Below are 20299 nucleotides of genomic sequence, written 5' to 3' on the forward strand. Positions count from 1 at the left end.
AACTTTTTATATGTAGTGTAATATTTAGCCGTCTTCGGCCGAAATTTTTTATACGTAGTTTAAATTTAGCCGTTTTCGGCCGAAATTTTAATATACGTAGTGTAAATTTAGCTGTTTTCGGTCGAAAATTTGAGCCCAGCCCCCTTCGTTTATGAAATTTACATTTTGAGTCCCCCCCCCCCCCCCCCCCCCCCCCCCGGGTGTCTTAGTCCAAGCTTCGCCACTGGCCGTATAGACACTTTTTTTTAAAATGATGACCATATATTTAATATATGTGATTTATACGGGTCGTATCTGACTCGTTTATCTTAACGGGCTTAAATGTTGAGCTCCAACTTAGCTCGTCAAAAGCTCAAGACTGTTTGGGGCTGGTTGACCCAGCTTGTTTATTATTAAATTTTCTAAAAAAAATTTCAGGTTTTTTAATATTCTAGGCATACTTGTAGCTTACATATAATAAAAATTTGAGGTTTTTTTTAACATTTGGTCCGCATACATTAAAATAAAAGCGCACCCCAAAATACATCTAGTTTTAAACGTGGTCCACATACATTAAAATAAAAGTGCACCCCAAAATACATCATGTTCCAAAATACATCTAGTTTTAAATGTGGTCCACATACATGAAAATAAAAGTGGACCCCAAAATACATCATGTTCCAAAATACATCTAGTTTTAAGCGTGGTCCACATTCATAAAAGTAACCAGTTCACCCAAACGTGGTCCACTTTTTTTTAGAGAACTGAAAATCTGTCTATACGGGTCGTATAGCACTATACGGCTCGTATAGGCTCGTATAGTCGTTTTCCGACAGCGATTAAGGCAGTCTGAATGTTTCTGCAAATGTTTTCTATATAGTCGTATAGCCCTATACGACCGTATAGGTTTTATGGCTTTGTCAGATATCAATACGAGCCATTTAATGCCTATACGGCTCGTATAAGCCTATACGGTCGTATAGGCTGCAAAAATTGTTTTTTTTGTCCCCTTGTCAGACATTCGTACCCTATACGGCCATATAGGCATATACGAGCCGTATAGGCATATGGGGGTGGTGTGTGAGGATCATATCCCAATTAGAATTTGGATAGTATAATTTGGACGCAAGATGAAAGTTTAATTATTTATTAATAACTTTTTTTAAACAAATTTGTCTTTATATATTAAATAAAATAATCAAATTACAATAGAGAGTTGGGTAATCGGGCAACAAACTGCGTCGCCACCCCTTATAAATGACAAACTCGATCCTATGAAAACAAAAATATAGTTTTTTGGCGTCGATAAGTTATTGTGCACGACCCGTTGAAATATTTTAAGAAACGTAATAGCTTGGGTGAAAGAGATCCAAATATATCAAAAGCGGAAAAAATTAACATTTAAAATATTCATCAATCTAACAAAAGTTGTCGTCAATAAGCTAGTAGTTGAGTGTTAAGGAAGAGATTTGGTGTTCCATGTGACCCAGTTTTGATTCCTGCCCACCATTTAGTTACAACATCATTGGGTGATGATGGGCGACTAAGCAAGTAAGTGACTTTCACTAGTTGGATCCTTTAACTGAACATGTTTTATCTAACCGCACGGTCATGCCTTTAGCCGTGTGTTCACGAGCGTTGGGCTTAGGTGAGGTTTTCCCTAATCGAAATACGAGTGTGTGTCCCGATATGATGAATTTAGTTAGTATTCGATTTGAATGATTCGTTGGCCCTTCAAGAAACCAAACACACTAAAAATGTGTTCTAAGTTTGGCCTTGATTTACAAATTTTGAATTTGATTGGCTAATAAATGCAAATATTTAACTGATCTTATTTGATGACCCTGACTGAAACCAGATGACCCTGATCGAAACCGTTAACCTTTAATTATATCATCATCATTGGCCATCCTTAGCCAATGTACTAATCGTCACCCTAACTGAAATCAGATGACCGCAATCGAAACTATTAACCTTTAATTATATCATTATTGGCCATCCTTAGCCAATATACTAATCGCCGTTGATTGATCATAACCATTGACCGTTAACCAAAATTGATCCGATCACCCATGTTTTGATCAATGTTGACCTTCTCTGATTAATATTCGTTATAATTGTTGGTGGTCGACCAAAAGTGTTCCTAATCGAAAGTAATTTCCCCTGACTAACCTAAATTGAATAATTGGTATTACTTAGTAACCACCAGGGGCGGACCTACGTTGGTGCTACAGGGGTCGGCCGTCCCCTGTAAAAATTTTGTTTTTAGTGTTATATATGTGTTAGAATTCTGATCGACCCCTGTGAAATTTTGAAACCGAACCCTGTGAAACTAATGAAAATGTAAGATAAAGAGAAAGATTGAATTTGCACTAGCCGGGAATTTTCCGGTGTCTGTGAATATGCCGGAGGGAGTTCAGAGTGTAGTTTAAAACTTAAAAAGGAAGAAGATGCCTAATTATAAAAAATGAGAACTATAATCTAGACAACATAAAAGATGGTCCACTGTAAAGCAAATGTCAATGAAAGACATATCTCTTTTGTCTCTTTCTATCTTAATTCATTAGATTATTAAACAAATTCTTCTTCGTATATTTGTAGTATTTAATTAATTTATTTACTACTCTGTATTTATTATTTTGTTTAGTAGATGATTTTTATTAATTCTTTTAATATTTAGTGTATACATTTCTTTTAATAGAATATATGATAATGTGACGCAGCCCGAACAAACTAATTTATTAAGATCAACTGGTTTTTAAGTCAAGTTATTGAATAGATAGTCACGACAAAAACTAACATTTTATTGTTAAATATTACGTTTCATGTCCTTTTTTTTGTTATATGATATTTTGTTTAGTAATCTAGTTATTTTTTATATGACCTTACCCAATTGACCCGACCAAAAAAACGAATCGGATCGAAAAAGAATTATATACTGATTAACCCGACCCGAACGGCCAAACCGAACCATAAAAAAATTAAATGTACCGACCCAAAAAAATTCCGACCCCTATAAAAAGATTTCCTAGATCCGTCACTGGTAACCACTCACACGTATTTGACCTTGGTAGGCCTTAATTGAAACTAAATGGTCCTAATTTCTCCAACGTCCTATCTTTGCCTCTAATTGACATTTAGTGACTATTATCGACCAACATTGAGCAATACTAGCCTTCACTAACACTAAATAATTCTAATATACTACCTTTAATATATTTATAAATTATACATTTGTACATATATTTAGCTTTATATTAATACATAAATATTTATTTCATTTGTTTCTGAAAAGTAAATAAATATGGTATCTATATATATCCCTCCTCATTAAAGGTATGGTTTAAAACTATTAACGCTAAATTGACTTATAATAACCTCAATTACCTTGCATTGACCAATATTGACTCTTAATAGGCAACATTGATATTGATTAATCTAATTGTCCTGAATTGTTCATCGATGAATATAATTGTCAAACATGTTTAGCTTTTATCCAAGATTATTGATATATGGCTAAAGGGGGGTGAAGAAACACTAACCGAACCCCTGACAGATTACTGGTAACCCGGGGGTTGGATAGCTGTTTCCCACGAGGGGTTAGACCCTTGGAAGATAGTTCTTCTGATAACCTGCAAAACAGACACCGTGAGCTCGTCACTGAGAAGGGGGGGTTCCTCCTTGTGACCACCCTCCGGCGTGAGAATCAGACTAGATTGCTCTTTAAATATAAAAGTATATTAAGAGATTGCTAGAGCAGATATCAGGTATATTATGATGATATAAGATAATGTAATGTGTTCAGATGATCATACCATTTGGGGTATTTATAGCCGAAGGTAGGTTTCCAAGGAGGTATGGCCGGCTGCAACAGTGTTCCTGTTCATCAACAGTAGCCTACGCACGTGCCCTGCTGATAGTTGGTGGGTAGGCAGCGGCTGATAGTGACCAGGCCTGCTGTATACTATTCCCTTTCCACCAACTGCCGGCTACGCACGTGGTATGACAGTAGTTGGTGAGTAGGCAGCGGCTAATAGTGATACAGTACAGGAGCATGCTGCTCGCCATACTGTATCAGTGAGCTGTCGTATCTCTGATCAGATCTTTCGCCCATACCTCGTCAGGTACAGTAAAAGATCCTTCAGTATACAGACTGCTTATTTGGGCGGGAGTATTCCCCCTCCCGCCTCTGTGCGGGATTGCTCCCGGCTTTGCTCATTCCTTCAGGTGACACTGAATGATCGAGAGCTAAGTGCCTTGTGCGTGTAGCCATGCTGCGCGGGTGGCCTTCCCTAATGGCTTGTATCCGAGGCTGCGGGGACAGGCGGAGTCCTTCACCATTGGGAGGCATTTCCTGCGGGACCAGCTTGCGTACTGCGCGTAAGGACGTCACGTATCTGAGCATGGTTGGTCCTGCGGATCCAGTTGGTCTCTGCGCAGACGTCCCTGTTTAAGGTGAGTCTTGCGGGTCCAACTGGGCTCTGCTGGGACCTACCTCTTCAAGTCCCCCCAGTCCAATGTTCTTCTCATGCGTGTTTAATAAAGTGAGGTGAACTTTTGGACTTAAGCAAAGGGTTTTGAAAAGGGTTTTGTAAGGTTTTCCATGGGGATTCTTTCCGCGGAAGTCCTTGTCACTTGCAGAAATGCCCGAGTTTCCTGCTTGGTCTTTGGGTATGATGCGGGTAGTTCTGTAACCTCCTCGCAAGTCAGGAGCATTGAGTCCCAGTTGTATGGATTTTCCATGAGGTTTTGGTAGTTTTGAACATAGTGATCAATTATGTTAAAACCACTAATTCCATTCTGGTGTTTCAAACAACGTAGTTCTCGACGTTCCTGCTATGCGGGGATGCTATTTCCGTTTCCGCAAGCATTGCCCAGAAGATCCTTCCTGGTTTCAATTCCCAGCGGAGCGCTAGGTATGTGAAGGGTTTTGCCTTAACACTGTACCAGCGCTCGTCTTACGGTTACTTTACTTCCAAGGTATTCCTGGCGTCAATTCCCTGCGGGTGCTAGGTATGTGAAGGTTTTTGCCTTTACACTGTACCCGCACCTGTCTTATAGTTACTTGGTAGCCGAGGAATATTTGGCTTCAATTCCCTGCGGGTGCTAGGTATGTGAAGGGTTTTGCCTTTACACTGTACCCGCATCCGTCTTATGGTTACTTGTTCGCCAAGGTTTACTTGGCTTCAATTCCCTGCGGGTGCTAGGTATGTGAAGGGTTTTGCCTTTACACTGTACCCGCATCCGTCTTACGGTTACTTGTTTGCCAAGGTTCTTGACTTCAATTCCCTGCGGGTGCTAGGTATGCGAAGGGTTTTGCCTTTACACTGTACCCGCATCCGTCTTACGGTTACTTGGTTGCCAAGGTAAGGGGTATTTTCCCGCTTACTTTTGAATCTTTTTGAATTTTGAATTTTGAAATTCGAAGAGTTGGTGAAAGGATAAGAACAGTCCAAACCTCTGAAACGTCGTGCGACGGTTTCTTCTGACTGTGTCAGGACGTGCAGGAAGTTATGGTGACGTGACAGAACATGGTCATTCCAGTCGCTTTTTCAGGCGCGTGGGCGCGATTTTTCGGGCGCGTGGCCTCGAAATTACTGGCACGCGTCCTGTCAACAGCTGTTGCCAGCTTGCTATTTGCCACGTGTCATAGTTTCATTGCACATTCGATTTCTCTCTCCTCCGCATTAAATTCACTGCATTAATTGCGATTACTATATAAAGGGGAAGAGGGTTCTTTGTAATCCACACTTTTCACTCTTCTCTTCATCTTTAAGGCGATTTCCGGCGAATACTCCTTTATTCAATCGAGCATTCTCTCGAAATCGTTCTTTTCTTCCTCTGCAAGATGTCTTCTCGTGATGCTGAAGCTATAGCTGACGACAGGGGTACTGCTGGCGAGTGCCAGTGTGCTCTGCCCGGCGATCAGTACCGGTATGTTGTCAGGAAGTTCATGCTCGATCATCTCGAGCCTGAGTTTCCTGAATCCCACCAGACCGTGTACGATGCCCCCAGAGGCAAGATCGGGGTTTATGCTGCATTTTTTGTCTATGGGAATCTTAGATTCCCATTGACAAAATTTGTTTACCGTGTCCTTGAGAGGCACGGTGTTCATTTGACCGAGCTGCACCCCATGGCGATCGCCAAGATTCGCCATTTTGAGTGGGTGTGCCGGATTTTGGGCATCGAGCCCCATGTGGACCGCCTGATGACCTTCTATACCTGGAGGTGCATCCAGGGTGGTACACCCTGACGACCCGTATTAAGGGTCTGAAGATTTGCGACACCGAGCGCAGTCTTCGCGCGTGGAAGCAGGAATTCTTCTACATTTCTGCCCGCGCCATCCCCCTTGCCATGAAGTTTAAAAATGGCCAAGCGATACCGAGCCTTCACGCCCCCAACTACCAGGAGGCGGAATGGTTTTCGAAGATATCCCGGGTCCAATCTCCGGTTTACCGGTTTGCGGAGTCCGGGATGGTCATGTTAGGGATGAGCCGGGTGTGGAAGGATGCGTCTCAGGTTCCCATCCTTCTCGAATATGGTTTGAACTCTATTCCCTATGGTATGTCTTGTCTTTCTTTTTGATACGAGTTTGTCTTCTAACTGTTTCTTTTCTTTCAGAGGGAAATGATTTGGAGTCGCTTCTGTACCAGCGGGAAACCGACGGTCCCGCGCGGATGGGTACTCGTGCTCTGGACGAGGGCGAGTTGCCCATCCTGGAGCAAACGGTGGATCGGTTCGTGGAGGTCTATCCGCTGGGCCACGAGATCCTGAGCCACCGGCGGCCAGGTAAGGCGATATTCTTTCCTCAATCCCTCAATGCTGTACCCGCTGCTGGAATTCCTGACCTGTCTTCTGAGGAATCCTCAGATGCTCCTCCGTTGGTGCGGAAGAAGAAGGCTGCTGTCGGCGGGAAGGGGAAGGAGAAGGCCTCCACAGCTGATCCGGTGGTTCTATCTGACTCGGATAGTGAAGAGGTGGCGGGGAAAACCGGTGGTGAGAAGACCACTGCTCCGGAGGCTACGACCGTTACCTCCGGAGAACCAACGAAGACGACGGTGACCGGTACCAAGAGGCCGGCTCCATCGGGTTCCTCCCCGCCCATCCGTACGTTCAGGGTCAAGAAAACCCGTAAGTACAATCATAGTTTCTGTCTTTGTAGATTTATCACTATAAATTTATCTAACACTTTCTTCTTTGTGCAGGCGTGGATGTTGACGCATTCCAGGGTGAAGCGCAGGGGAGTACCCTCCCGCCAATGACGGTAGGCTTGGTCAGCCTACCTGAGGCGTCGACCCAGGTGCCTGCACCTGCTTCCGCTGGTTCAGTTGCTCCCTCTGAGCAGACTGTTCCAGCCGAGATGACGTCACCGCCGGCCGTGAGTGCGATTTTTACTGCATCCTTCACAGAGCCGGCGGTTACTGCTGCTGCTGACTACGAGGCGGCGACCACGGCGGCGACGACAACGGCGACCACGGCGGCTGCCACCATGCCCGCGCCACCGGCACCGACGGCCGGACCATCAGGTACGCGCAGGGCTTCCCGCCGATCTTTGCCACCTTCCCGTCTGCCTGACCTGTTGGATGGATTTCCCTTAGGTTCAGGTGATGGGTTTGGCGGCTATCGGCCTGTTATTGACCCTACAGGTGCGTAGGGTTCCTTTCTTTTTCCCTTATGTTTTTTATCATCTTTTCCTTACTGCCTTTGTTTCTTTTGCAGTGTCGGATTCCAATGAAGTGTATGTTCCACGATGGAACATTCGCCGAGGAACAACCCTTCGCACACCTGTGGAGTGCGTGGACTGGGCTCGCCACGCTGCTCCTCATGGTGCGTTGGGGGAAGCCATGGTTAGCTACCAGGAGGGTAGGCTAACCAATGAGCTTCGGGTTCTCCTGGCCCGGATGCAGCCACGCGTCGAGCTGCTTTGTCATGAAAATGACAAGTTAAAAGCAGCTCGCGCAAAGGAAGTATCTGAAACGCGGGCTCTTCGGGAGGAGAACCAACAGCTGGCGGCAGCTGCCGCCGACAAGGAGAAGGCCTTCAAGGCCCTCGAGGTTGAAGTTCAGGCGCGCCTCGAGGCCCGCTCCAAGGCTGCCCAAGCTGTGAATGAACAGCTTCGGCTGGCCAGGGAGACTTCGCGAAACGCAACCGAGAGGGCTGCCAAGGCTGAAGCCGTTGCTGAGCCTTTGCGTGTGGAGAATGAGGAGCTCAAGGCCAAATTAGAGGCTCTCCAACGCGCTCATGATGCCTTGGCAATGGAAGATGCCAAGAAACTCCAGGAAATCTTGGACCAGAGGGGGGTGCTTGACCACACCGAGCGGAAGCTTAAGGGCGTCGAAGAGGCTGCCGCAAAGGAAGTTTTACTTGCCAACCTTAACAAGAGCGAAGCCGAACGCGCCCATAACGAAGCTCAAGCTGCCCTCCAATGGCTTCTTCGAGAAGCGTTGCCTCAGGTATGTTTAGCTTTATCTTCACGCTTTTCTTTTGTAAGAAAAGGTTCTAATACTTGTATTTTCTTTGTAGGTTGTGCGTCGGGTCTTTTCAGAGACCTCTTACGATGATGCTATGAGCGCAGCCCTCAACGCTTCTCATGAGGATGGGGAACGGACCGGCTTCCTGCTTGGTCTAGGGTTTGCTGAGAAAGGCGTCCCGCCTTCCAACTTCCCTTTGTATAATGTGGATACCGAAACTATTTATGACCAAGCAGTGAACCAGTATGCCGCCTTCCCGCATCCAGTGATGGAGAAGGTGGACGAAGTAGCTGCTGCTGATGATGGGTTAGCTGTCCTCAAAGCGTTCCTCGAACCACCCCGTTCTTCTGACGGAGCGGGTCCAAGTGGAGGCGGCCCTGAAGCTTGATCCTGAAGATCCCTTCCCATTGCTAAGATAGACTTGTATAGTTTTATTCTTTTAGGCGGGTAGTTACCCGGCCATTCTTGTAATATATTATTGAAATATGAATCTTTTTGCTAAGATTGTTATTTCCTTCTTTGGGTTCCTTGCTTTATAAACTTATGACTTGCATTCTTAGTTTAAATTAGCAATTTTCCAAGTGTTTAGAATAAGTTAACCTTTGAACGTGGTTGATAATGGGTTAAAGTTTCGCTTCCTCCTTCGTGATTGTGCGGGTAGAACCGTCACTTGCACTTGGTAGGATGGCTAAACTTAACCTTCATCTGACTTGCGTGTAGGTTTTCCTTATCTTTCTTCGAAATTTCTAAGGCATTAGGATAAGTTAACCTTTGAACGTGGTTGATAATGGATTAAAGTTTCGCTTCCTCTTTCGTGATTGTGCGGATAGGACCGTCACTTGCAATTAGTAGGATGGCTTAACTTTAAACCTATATCTGACCTACGTGTAGGTTTTCCTCATCTTTTGAGGATAAGTTAACCTTTGAACGTGGTTGATAATGGATTAAAGTTTCGCTTCCTCTTTCGTGATTGTGCGGATAGGACCGTCACTTGCACTTAGTAGGATGGCTTAACTTTAAACCTATATCTGACCTGCGTGTAGGTTTTCCTCATCCTTTTTTAAGTTCAGATTAACCGTTCAACGCACGGATGTCAATAGGTTTGGTTTCCTTTCACGATTTGTGCGGTTAAGACCGGCACTTTCATTTAGTGGGATAGCCAATATTTACCAATGACTGACCTGCGCGAAGGTTTGTCACGTTTTTGGGTTCGTGCGGGTAGGACCGCCTTCCCACGCAACGACTTCATGTAATGTGAATGTCGTCACCAGTGTTGCATAGTTTAACCGTTCGACGCGCGGTTGTTGATAGGTTATTGTTCAGTTTCCCCATTATGATTCGTGCGGATAGACCTGCACTTTTATTTTGGGTGCTGAACCTCTCCTTCAACTGACCTGCGTGAAGGTTTTTTTTTTTTTTTTTTTTCCACATTATTGGGTTTGTGCGGGTAGAACCGCCTTCCCACGCAACGACTTCACATAATGTGAATGCCATTACCAATGTCCCGAAAAGCATAAATGTAAAATCATCAGCTTCGATGTTCTAGAGAGAATCATTTCCATTAGAAGTGGCTCTTGGCCTTTACAAATTGGAATTGATTTACATGCAAACTGTGTAAATGAGCTCCCTTCCATGTTGGGATGGGAGCGCCATCGAGCCGATACGCACCTTGTTTGGGATCTCGTTCTTTACGCAGCATGTAGTCTCGATATTGAAGCTGGAATTTTTATTTGTTTTTTCAACTAGGGTTCTACACGCACCCGCCTCCTCAGCCTTTATTGCGCCACGAGGTGCGCGAGCGTCCCATCTCTGACAAATGCTTCGACCATGTCCTTTACGTCTATGCATTCTTCAGTGTTGTGGCCTTTTGTCCTGTGAAAGTCACAGTACTTGCTCCGATCAGCATCGTGACGATGTCGGATTATTGGAGGCTTTGGCCACGGGAGCTCCTCAGTGGCGAATATCTCAGCGACGCTTTTGGTGAGTGGCGTCCATCTGGAGTTCCGGTGCGACTGTACATTATCCCTTCCGCCCAACCGATGTTGCAAGCCGGATGAGGTGTCAAAGTTTACCCTTGACTGCCAGATGCCTAGCTTTCGCTTTTTATTTAGTCGGGCGGTGAGTACGTTGTCTTCTCTCGTCTTCTGGGTGTAGAGGTTTGTGCTCTGCGGGAGATCTTTACCCAGTTGCTTCTCCGTTTCCGCATAGCGTTTTGCTGCTGTCATGATGCCATCCCATGTGGATGGCATGCCATCTTTACCCGTTAGGGTGCGGATGAGCTCTGGGTCATGCGCACCCTGGATGAAGGCAGCGCGAACAAGATCTTCGTTGATACTGCCCAAACTTAGCTTCTTTGAGTTGAAGCGAGTAATGAAGTTTGGCAGAGATTCATCTTCTTCTCGTATGCATTTGAGGATTGTCCATTGTTCCTCGGTATACTTCCGTTGCTGGCTGAAGTGCTGGCTAAACTTCTGCTGGAAGTCTGCCCAGTCGTAGATGTGGTTGACCGGTAGACGATCAAACCAAGCTCTAGCAGCCCCAACAAGCGTCATTTGGAACATGTAACACCACGTGGGTTCCGTCCAATTGCTGACGGTTGCCCCTGCTATGAACCTGTTCAAATGATCGTCTGGATCAGATATACCGTCATATGTGCCTATGTTAGGCATCTGTTTGGCACTCTTTGGGGCGATTGCTTCCGCAATGTCCCTTGCAAACTTGGACGTTCCTGCATTTGCAACGTTTGGTCTGAATGTTTTGGAGAAGTCTCGTGGACTTCCACCTGTGCTTTTTGGTTTGAAGGCTTGTCCAAAATGCCTTCTCGGTTGGGAATCCGTTTCCTTACGCTTCCCTTTTGCCCTATGGCGAGGGTTCGCGTCGGAGTCGGATTCCTCCGAGTCAAAGTATTCGAATTCGTCGGCCTGTTGGACGGAACGCAGGCGTTCGTCCAATTCAGCCTGGAATTCCTTTTGTCGTGCCTCCGCCCATGCCTTAACTTCATCGAGAGTCTGGCGGGGGAGTCTTCGTTTCTCAAACTGGATATCGGTGGATCCCAGTAGGTGATCATTTACTGCACTTGCCCCAGCTTTGGTAAGTGGGGTAGTGTTCGTAAAATTTACTTCACTTGCCCCGGCTTCGGTAGCCGGGGTAGTGTTTGTAAAAACTGTGTTGCCGGTATTCCCCCCAGTAGCTGGGGTTGTGGTTACCGTAATTTCTCTAACCATCTTTGTAAAAGTTTGAAAAAACTGGAGAAAATGTAGTTCTAGCTTTATGCACGGATGGCGCCAATGAAGAAACACTAACCGAACCCCTGACAGATTACTGGTAACCCGGGGGTTGGATAGCTGTTTCCCACGAGGGGTTAGACCCTTGGAAGATGGTTCTTCTGATAACCTGCAAAACAGACACCGTGAGCTCGTCACTGAGAAGGGGGGGGGGGTTCCTCCTTGTGACTACCCTCCGGCGTGAGAATCAGACTAGATTGCTCTTTAAATATAAAAGTATATTAAGAGATTGCTAGAGCAGATATCAGGTATATTATGATGATATAAGATAATGTAATGTGTTCAGATGATCATACCATTTGGGGTATTTATAGCCGAAGGTAGGTTTCCAAGGAGGTATGGCCGGCTGCAACAGTGTTCCTGTTCATCAACAGTAGCCTACGCACGTGCCCTGCTGATAGTTGGTGGGTAGGCAGCGGCTGATAGTGACCAGGCCTGCTGTATACTATTCCCTTTCCACCAACTGCCGGCTACGCACGTGGTATGACAGTAGTTGGTGAGTAGGCAGCGGCTAATAGTGATACAGTACAGGAGCATGCTGCTCGCCATACTGTATCAGTGAGCTGTCGTATCTCTGATCAGATCTTTCGCCCATACCTCGTCAGGTACAGTAAAAGATCCTTCAGTATACAGACTGGCTTATTTGGGCGGGAGTATTCCCCCTCCCGCCTCTGTGCGGGATTGCTCCCGGCTTTGCTCATTCCTTCAGGTGACACTGAATGATCGAGAGCTAAGTGCCTTGTGCGTGTAGCCATGCTGCGCGGGTGGCCTTCCCTAATGGCTTGTATCCGAGGCTGCGGGGACAGGCGGAGTCCTTCACCATTGGGAGGCATTTCCTGCGGGACCAGCTTGCGTACTGCGCGTAAGGACGTCACGTCTCTGAGCATGGTTGGTCCTGCGGATCCAGTTGGTCTCTGCGCAGACGTCCCTGTTTAAGGTGAGTCTTGCGGGTCCAACTGGGCTCTGCTGGGACCTACCTCTTCAAGGGGAAAGTGTGACAGATTGGTGTTGGTCATCTTTAAAGTTTTATTTGAAGGATGATTTCAATCGCTATATCTGTGTGATCGTTCCTGTGTAGTCTTAATTTTTTTTACAAAGTTATTTTGCTAAACAACTGTATTTGCAACCATAACAATTTTGCTAGTTATATTTTTAAACGTTTTTGCGACAGACTTAACTTTTATTTCATTTTATAATTTACTACTAGAAATTGGTAACTATATTTGCGACCAAATAGTTATGGTCGATAAATTTGCAAGTGTTTTAGTGGTGTTTTGGATGTGCATTTTGCGATCGAACATATTTCGGTCAGAAAATTTGCTTCTGTTTTCGTGACTAAATAAATTTTCATTTTATTATTTTTTTTAAACTAGTGAAATTTGCAACCGTAACAATATGGTCGCTACATTTACAATCGAAACAATTTTGGTCGTTACATTTGCAACCGAAACTATTTTGGTCGCTACATTTGCCACTGGTTTTGATTTGGTCGCCTATTTAGCTACCGAACAATTTCAGTCGGAAAAATTGCCACCGTTTTTGCGACCAAATCATATTTTTTATGGTTTTTTTTCTACTTACAACCATATTTGCAACCGAAACAATTTCGGTCACTATATTTGCGACTGATCAACAACCGAAAAATTTGGTCAAATTTTGCGACCGATTTTGTTTCGGTTGCTAATTTAGCGACCGATTATGGGTTGGTCACTAATTTTGCAACCGGTTTGGTTTTGGTCGCAAATGCAGTCGTTAAATTTGCGACTGTTTTGGTTGGTCGCAAGTTTCGGTCGCCTTTGCTTGTATGAGTAGTAGTGATTGTCTTATTAGCCCATTTTTTATTATTATTTAGCAGTTTTCATATTTTATAAAAAAAATAATTACTAAAAAACATTAACAACATTTTTCATAATCAATGGGTACAAATACTCTGTTTTTAAATAATAATGTGTTCGCTCACCAAAAGAAAATGTTTTCGGTTGTTAATACGATATTATAGGCTATATATAAAACAAAAAAAAACGAAAATTGGATTTTAATAATCACAACTTAATACAGTTGGCCGATAATAATCCCAACTTTAAAAATAGATGTCACTGGTCCCAACTTTCACACTATTTATTTTCATTGGACCTTCGTTAAAAAAATTAATGATATTAAGTTTTTTCCAAATTTCAAATTAATTTTTTAGAGCTTTTGATTGGAATGAGAATGTGAATCGATTGATGTAAAATTTAACTTGAAATGACGCTTCAAACAGCTTAATTTTTGTGAATTAAAAGTTTAAACACCGGAATTGAAGCATCCTTTAGTTGTTTGGACCACCGTTTGGAGGTAAGTTTTACATCAAACGACTCGTATTTCGATCAAAAGCCCTAAAATATCAGTTTGAAAGTTGGAAAAAACTTAACGCCGTTAAGTTTTTTTAACGGAGGTCCAATGAAAACAAATATGGTGAAAGTTGGGACCAGTGACAACTATTTTCAAAGTTGGGATTATTATCGACCAACTACATTAAGTTGGGATTATTAAAATCCAATTCGCCTTAAAAAAAAGACTGAGTTTGGGTGAACTCGGTCTCTTGGTTGTGGCTCTGCCACTGGGTTAGGGTATTAGGAAGAGGGATGAGATGGGGGTGAATTTTTAAGCTATTGCGTCAAAATATGAAGATATGTTGAGAATAGGGGATGAAGTGTGAATGTTGTTCTATACCCTGTGCTACCATAGCCATTGTCTAATGATACTATGTCACCTTACCATCTAATGATATGAGGCACCTCATTTGAATCTCAAACTACGTAAGAGCACATGCATATGAGGATTTCGACACCATCTTTTTACCCTAAACGACCCAAAATTCAAAATTCAATCGTATGACTATAAAAATTCCTGGCTTCATCTCTAGGTTCATGACCTAAAAATCAATCTGATGCCCATATATCCTAGCAATGTACAACAATGTTCTGATCCATCTCGCATCTAATTTTACACGAATTTGAGAAACACCCCAAGCACCCTAGGTATTTAAAAGATCAAGCCAAACCGTGATGCATGTATAAATGTCATAACCATTAAACTCATAAATTATTTGATAAAACTATTTTCCTCAAATACATTATTGAAAATGTGATTTTGTTGTGTGTAAAAAGGTCAACCATTCGATTACGTAATATACGGCCTATTGTACTTTTCCACCTACTAAATAACTAAATAAATAAATAAACCGATTCTTATCCTCCTCCTCCTCCTCCTCCTCCTCCTCCTCCGTACATCTCTTTCCTCATTTCAATTTCAATTTCATTTTCATTTTCATTTTCGTTTTCGTTTTCTTCAACACAAAAGTCAAATGTCTCTCTTTCAATTTCCACTCTAATTTCTCCATTTCCCTTTCATACATCCCCTTAAATTCACATCCAAATCATCATAACAACCCACAAATTGGGTGTCTTGAATCTTGAAAATTGGTGTGCTCTACACAAAGATATTTATTTATATATCTAAACACATATACATATAATCATATATGTGTGTTGGAAAAAATAAGATAATAAATAAATAAATATAATATGATGATGAATGGAGAGCAAATGATGATGATGATGAAGGTTGACTATTCAAAGTCAAGAAGAAAGCCTTATAAAAAGTTTCCAACCTCTTTATCATCATCATCAATTTCCCATAAAACCATGGGTGCAGAAATGCATGAAGTTGTGGATTTGAGTGCCATGTCTCTAGACACCCTCCCTATCTCATCTAATTATAATTTAGCCATCATTCATGTTTTGGATATCTCCAATAACAACCTCCAGGTACTCAAATGTTTATGTAAATATTCTTTTGTTTCCATAATATGTGTTTCATATTAGATCATATATATATATGTAACTTAACAATTTCCAGGTGATACCGGAGTCGTTAGCGGCGAGACTGCTAAATATGGTGGTGTTGGATGTTCATTCAAATCAACTAAAAACTCTACCAAATTCAATTGGTTGTTTGTCAAAGCTCAAGACTCTCAATGTTTCTGGCAATCATCTTGAGTCACTCCCAAAAACCATTGAAAATTGCAGGTTACTTTATTATTTTCTTATTCTTCTTCATCAGTTCTTATTTAATTTAATTGAGCTGTTTTTGCTTTTATACAAAATTAATGGATTTAAATGCTTTTAATTATTAATATACCTAATTTGTTTCTTTTCTAATTGAATATTCTAATAAACCTGTGAATAGTATTAAAAGTTTTCCGTACTTGCTCATGTGTGGGTTACAAAAAGATCACCGTATCAAATTATGTTTCATAATGTTACATATGCTTTTATTAATTATTAAAACTCGGTTGGACTTTCTTTTCACCTGATACTTTTAAAAGTGTAATTGTTTTATATCATCCTATAAATATTAGTTTATATCAAATGAACGAAAATAAATTTGTGATATATAAATATTAAGACTTTTATGTATATGCTGGTCTGGTTAAGATTACAAACAGACCATCGATCATATCAAATTATGTTTTAAATGATTGGATATTGCCCTTTTACGTTAAAAAAAAGGTAATTTTTATTATCATCCTATAATTAATTTAATTATTTCACTGAATTTGATACAAATTTTGTTTTAAATTACTTTTAAAATTAAGGTTTAAAACTTTAAAAAAATAATCCAACATCAATGTCCAAAACATGACTCGAATCCTTGACATCTAAGGGAAGAAGCACCTTGTATATAATTCACCAAAACATTCAAGTAAATTTTCAACTACTTATAATATTGATCTTATTTTCTTTCAGATAAATATCACATGCAACTTTCAATAACGTTTATAATAAACTTTTGAAAGTATTAAATGTTTTCCATATATGCACAGTGTTAAAATAAGTCGAGTTTCAGATTACAAATTACCATATATGGTCAGAAAACCAGTCTCTAGAACATGTTCTATTATATTTGCGTATATATTTGCCATTAATCTTTAAAGTCTTGTAAGGCATGAATAAAAAAATTGATCATGGCACTCTAAACAAACGGTTAACAGCTCATCACTTACTATAATATTCTCCTTAAACATGTTTTCAATATCTTCATAAATTTAATTCTAAAACGGACGAGGAAAAGGGCTCCTTCGATATAATATTAAAATAGAAATAAATATTGAGTTTGACTAAACTTGAATGTATTTAATTTTTTTCCAGATTAAACTTGTTGTCCACTCACATATATTTCTTATTATGATAATTTACTTATTATGATAATAAGTATTTTAATGTCTGACTATATACATATATTAACTTTAATCTTTTTCTTTGTTATTTATTTATTAGAATAAGATTGTACTTATTTTATATATACACACATATAAATTTATTCAATGTTCATAGAATTGAGGGAAGGTGTAAATACTCACGTAAATCATTTACATGCAATTAACCTTCAGGGCTCTGGAAGATTTAAATGCAAATTTCAATCAGCTGACAACACTACCGGACACCATCGGGTTTGAGCTGGTCAACATCAAGAAACTCTCAGTCAACTCCAACAAACTCATCTTCCTCCCTTCATCCACCTCTCACCTTACCAATCTCCGCCACGTTGACGTCCGTCTCAACCGCCTCCGATCGCTCCCGAACGACCTCGAAAACCTTATCAACCTTGAAGTACTTAACGTCAGCCAAAACTTCCAATACCTTGACAAATTACCATACTCCATTGGCCTCCTAATCTCCCTTGTTGAGCTTGACATAAGCTACAACAAAATAACCGCGTTACCGGACTCCATCGGCTGCTTGAAAAGGCTCCAGAAGCTTAGTGTTGAGGGGAACCCGCTGGTGTCTCCGCCACCGATGGTGGTTGAGAAAGGTGTGCAGGCAATCAAGGAGTATATGAGTGAGAAGATGACTGGAGCTCATCAAAACTCCCCGAAGAAGACGTCGTGGATCGGGAAATTGAAGAAATACGGGACGTTTAATGGGATCAAAATGACGCCCGAGCGAGAAGGTTACTTGATGCCGAACTATAGGACGATTGACGGGCTTGCTTCGCCGAGGTACATGGGCATGTTCTCGCCGCGCAGGCTTTTTTCGCCGAAAAGTCATTTTACAAGATGATGTATCAAGAACGTTGTGATTGTTTGTAAGATATAAGACTGAATTATGTGTAGGGGACATGGTATGCATGTGTTACTTTTCTCCTTTTTCTTTCTTATCTTGTAGGTGTGCCAATAACCTTAATATAAAAACTGTGAAGATGGTGATGTGTAACATATGAATATAAGATATGTTAAATGTGGAGATGGTTAAGGATGTAAAGATGTTGTGAAATTTATACGTTGGTTTGTGAACTTTTTTTATAAGCTTAGAAAATTGTTAAGTGTTTTATAAGGGTGTTTGAAAAGTGAATACAAATAGATAATTCGCTACTAGAACAAATTGACTCAAACTGATTCTTATAACCAAAAAAATGAGGCGACACATTGAAACACACACATGCACTTGAAATTCCTAATCTGCTCGTTGAATAAACAAGATTGTCCCTAGTCCGCTCACATGTCATACGGTCTTGTATAGTCTTTTCCTAAGGTTTGCTGGTTCAAGAAGCAGACTATGCAAGTCCGCTTAACATGTGAGTGGACTCGGGGCGACCTTGCTTATTCAACAAGCGGACTAGGAATCTCAAGTATATGTGTCTGTTCTAATATGTCACCTCATTTTTTTTCCTTTTGTTATGAAAATCGAATAGAGTCCGTTTGTTCAAGTATCGAACTACCTATTTCTGTCTACTTTTTGAACAACCATCTATGAGCACTTAACAACTTTCTAAACCGCTACTAATACAAAAAATTTAATTGGTTTGTTATATAGGCAATTAGCTTGTGCCGGATTCAACGACCAACCGGTTTAAAATACCGATATTAAAAGTAAAGAACTTTAGAAAATTTCGAAGTAATTACTCTTGAATCAAATGGACTTTAAGAAAGAATTTAGAGTTTTCATGAAATTTCATGAGGTATTTATTCTGAAAACTATGTAAACAAGACAACGACATTGAGCAATATATCTCAATTGCTTGGATTATGAACATAAAACATGTAACATTCAGTCACTTCATATCAACCATTTGGCACATCTGCCTTAGACTACTAAGTTGTAAACTTTTGAATACTTTGGCTGAAACGTGTTTAACCGTGAAATTATTCTTCCATCCTCTGCTGCCCTTTGTAACGGTACATCGACTTTAATAATCCCGTATCCATCTACCAATTAACGACTGGAAATGTTTCAAAAAAGATTGGCATACGACGTACAATAAGTTCACGGCCTTCTTTATATCTAAAGATAGGATGTCCTAACCATCCAAACGCTATTCCATCCTTGTTATCCATTGAACCAGCCCTAAATAATTCCCTTTTTGTCTGATTATTTCCAATGTAATCCACACTCCTATAATCCTTGGTATATAAGATTGTATATTTCTTATAACTCAGATCTCGTATTGATGAAATTATATAGATATATATGTCATGAAATAATATAAAACAAAGACAACACTCAGTATTGGCCATCTAATCTTAAAATTTAAACAAAGCTTTAATGATGCATACAAAGTCAAAACTTTTCAACCTTTTGACATTTGAAATGATAAATGCCTTCGACAAGAAAACATTCAAATCAAATGTATGTTTCTAGTTTATATCGGCGTCATCAAATTTTCCAAAGTAAACAAAAAGATATTAGAGAAGAAATTCTAGTTGAAACAAGTTTAACTTAAAAACATGGAGGCCCTATACCTGAAAAACAAGTTTAACTTAGAGAAGAAATTCTTTTTAGTAGGTCGCTCACTCTCTTTTAGGTTGTAGGGATGAGATTTATTCCCGAATATCTAAACTCGCACTCGTTCAATACATGTACCCGTATATCGGTATATACATCAGGATTCTAGGAATTTGATATACGGTACTTACGAGCATGGATATGGGAATTTTAGTACTTAGTAATTGTTTAGAATGTGTAGTGTTTTATTGAGAAGTCCAACCCGCATGGGTATCTTCAAATGGATATTTTGGATTTTTTGGTACTCGTTACCTGTTTGGATATGGGTATTTCGCCATTTCGGTACTCGGTACCCCTTTGATATCATGGTTTATTGGTTTTGGTATAACCCCTTTGATACCGTACTGATACCCATACCAGTTAGCCAATTTGGTACTCGTCGTGTACCGATATCTGAACTGATTCTGCTTATTTGACTTGTACTGGTCGATGCGTTCATTGGAGATTTGAAAAAAAAACAAAAAACAAAGTAGTACCAAAGCGGGTGACGTACCGAAATACATGTACAAATACGTACCCATACCATAAAATTCTATACGGTACTCGGTAGTCGGTACCTAGTTTTACTGATTAAAATACTTTCGATACGGGTATGACACCGATCTCATCCCAACTCTTTTATGGTAGTTAGAAAGAGAGAATATCAAATAGAAAGATAAAGCGGCCATGATGAAATGATACAAACATATAATAGTTCTTACACTTAGATCATCCTCTATGATGGGGGCATTGAAGCCCC

General features: G+C 41.0%; 1 protein-coding gene across 1 annotated transcript; it reads left to right on the forward strand.

Annotated features, from left to right (window-relative positions):
• The first annotated feature begins 15036 nt into the window (after positions 1 to 15036).
• On the forward strand, positions 15037 to 18040 carry LOC143631492 (plant intracellular Ras-group-related LRR protein 6-like). Its single transcript, XM_077100253.1, has 3 exons — positions 15037 to 15543; positions 15635 to 15804; positions 17169 to 18040. The coding sequence occupies exons 1-3, from the start codon at positions 15301 to 15303 to the stop codon at positions 17836 to 17838; spliced, it is 1083 nt and encodes a 360-aa protein (XP_076956368.1). The 5' UTR covers positions 15037 to 15300; the 3' UTR covers positions 17839 to 18040.
• Positions 18041 to 20299: the final 2259 nt, after the last annotated feature.

Source organism: Bidens hawaiensis, unplaced genomic scaffold, assembly GCF_021521415.1.
Source record: "Bidens hawaiensis isolate Kalapana, Puna unplaced genomic scaffold, B.hawaiensis_p1.1 tig00006085_1, whole genome shotgun sequence".
Taxonomy (NCBI): Eukaryota; Viridiplantae; Streptophyta; class Magnoliopsida; order Asterales; family Asteraceae; genus Bidens; species Bidens hawaiensis.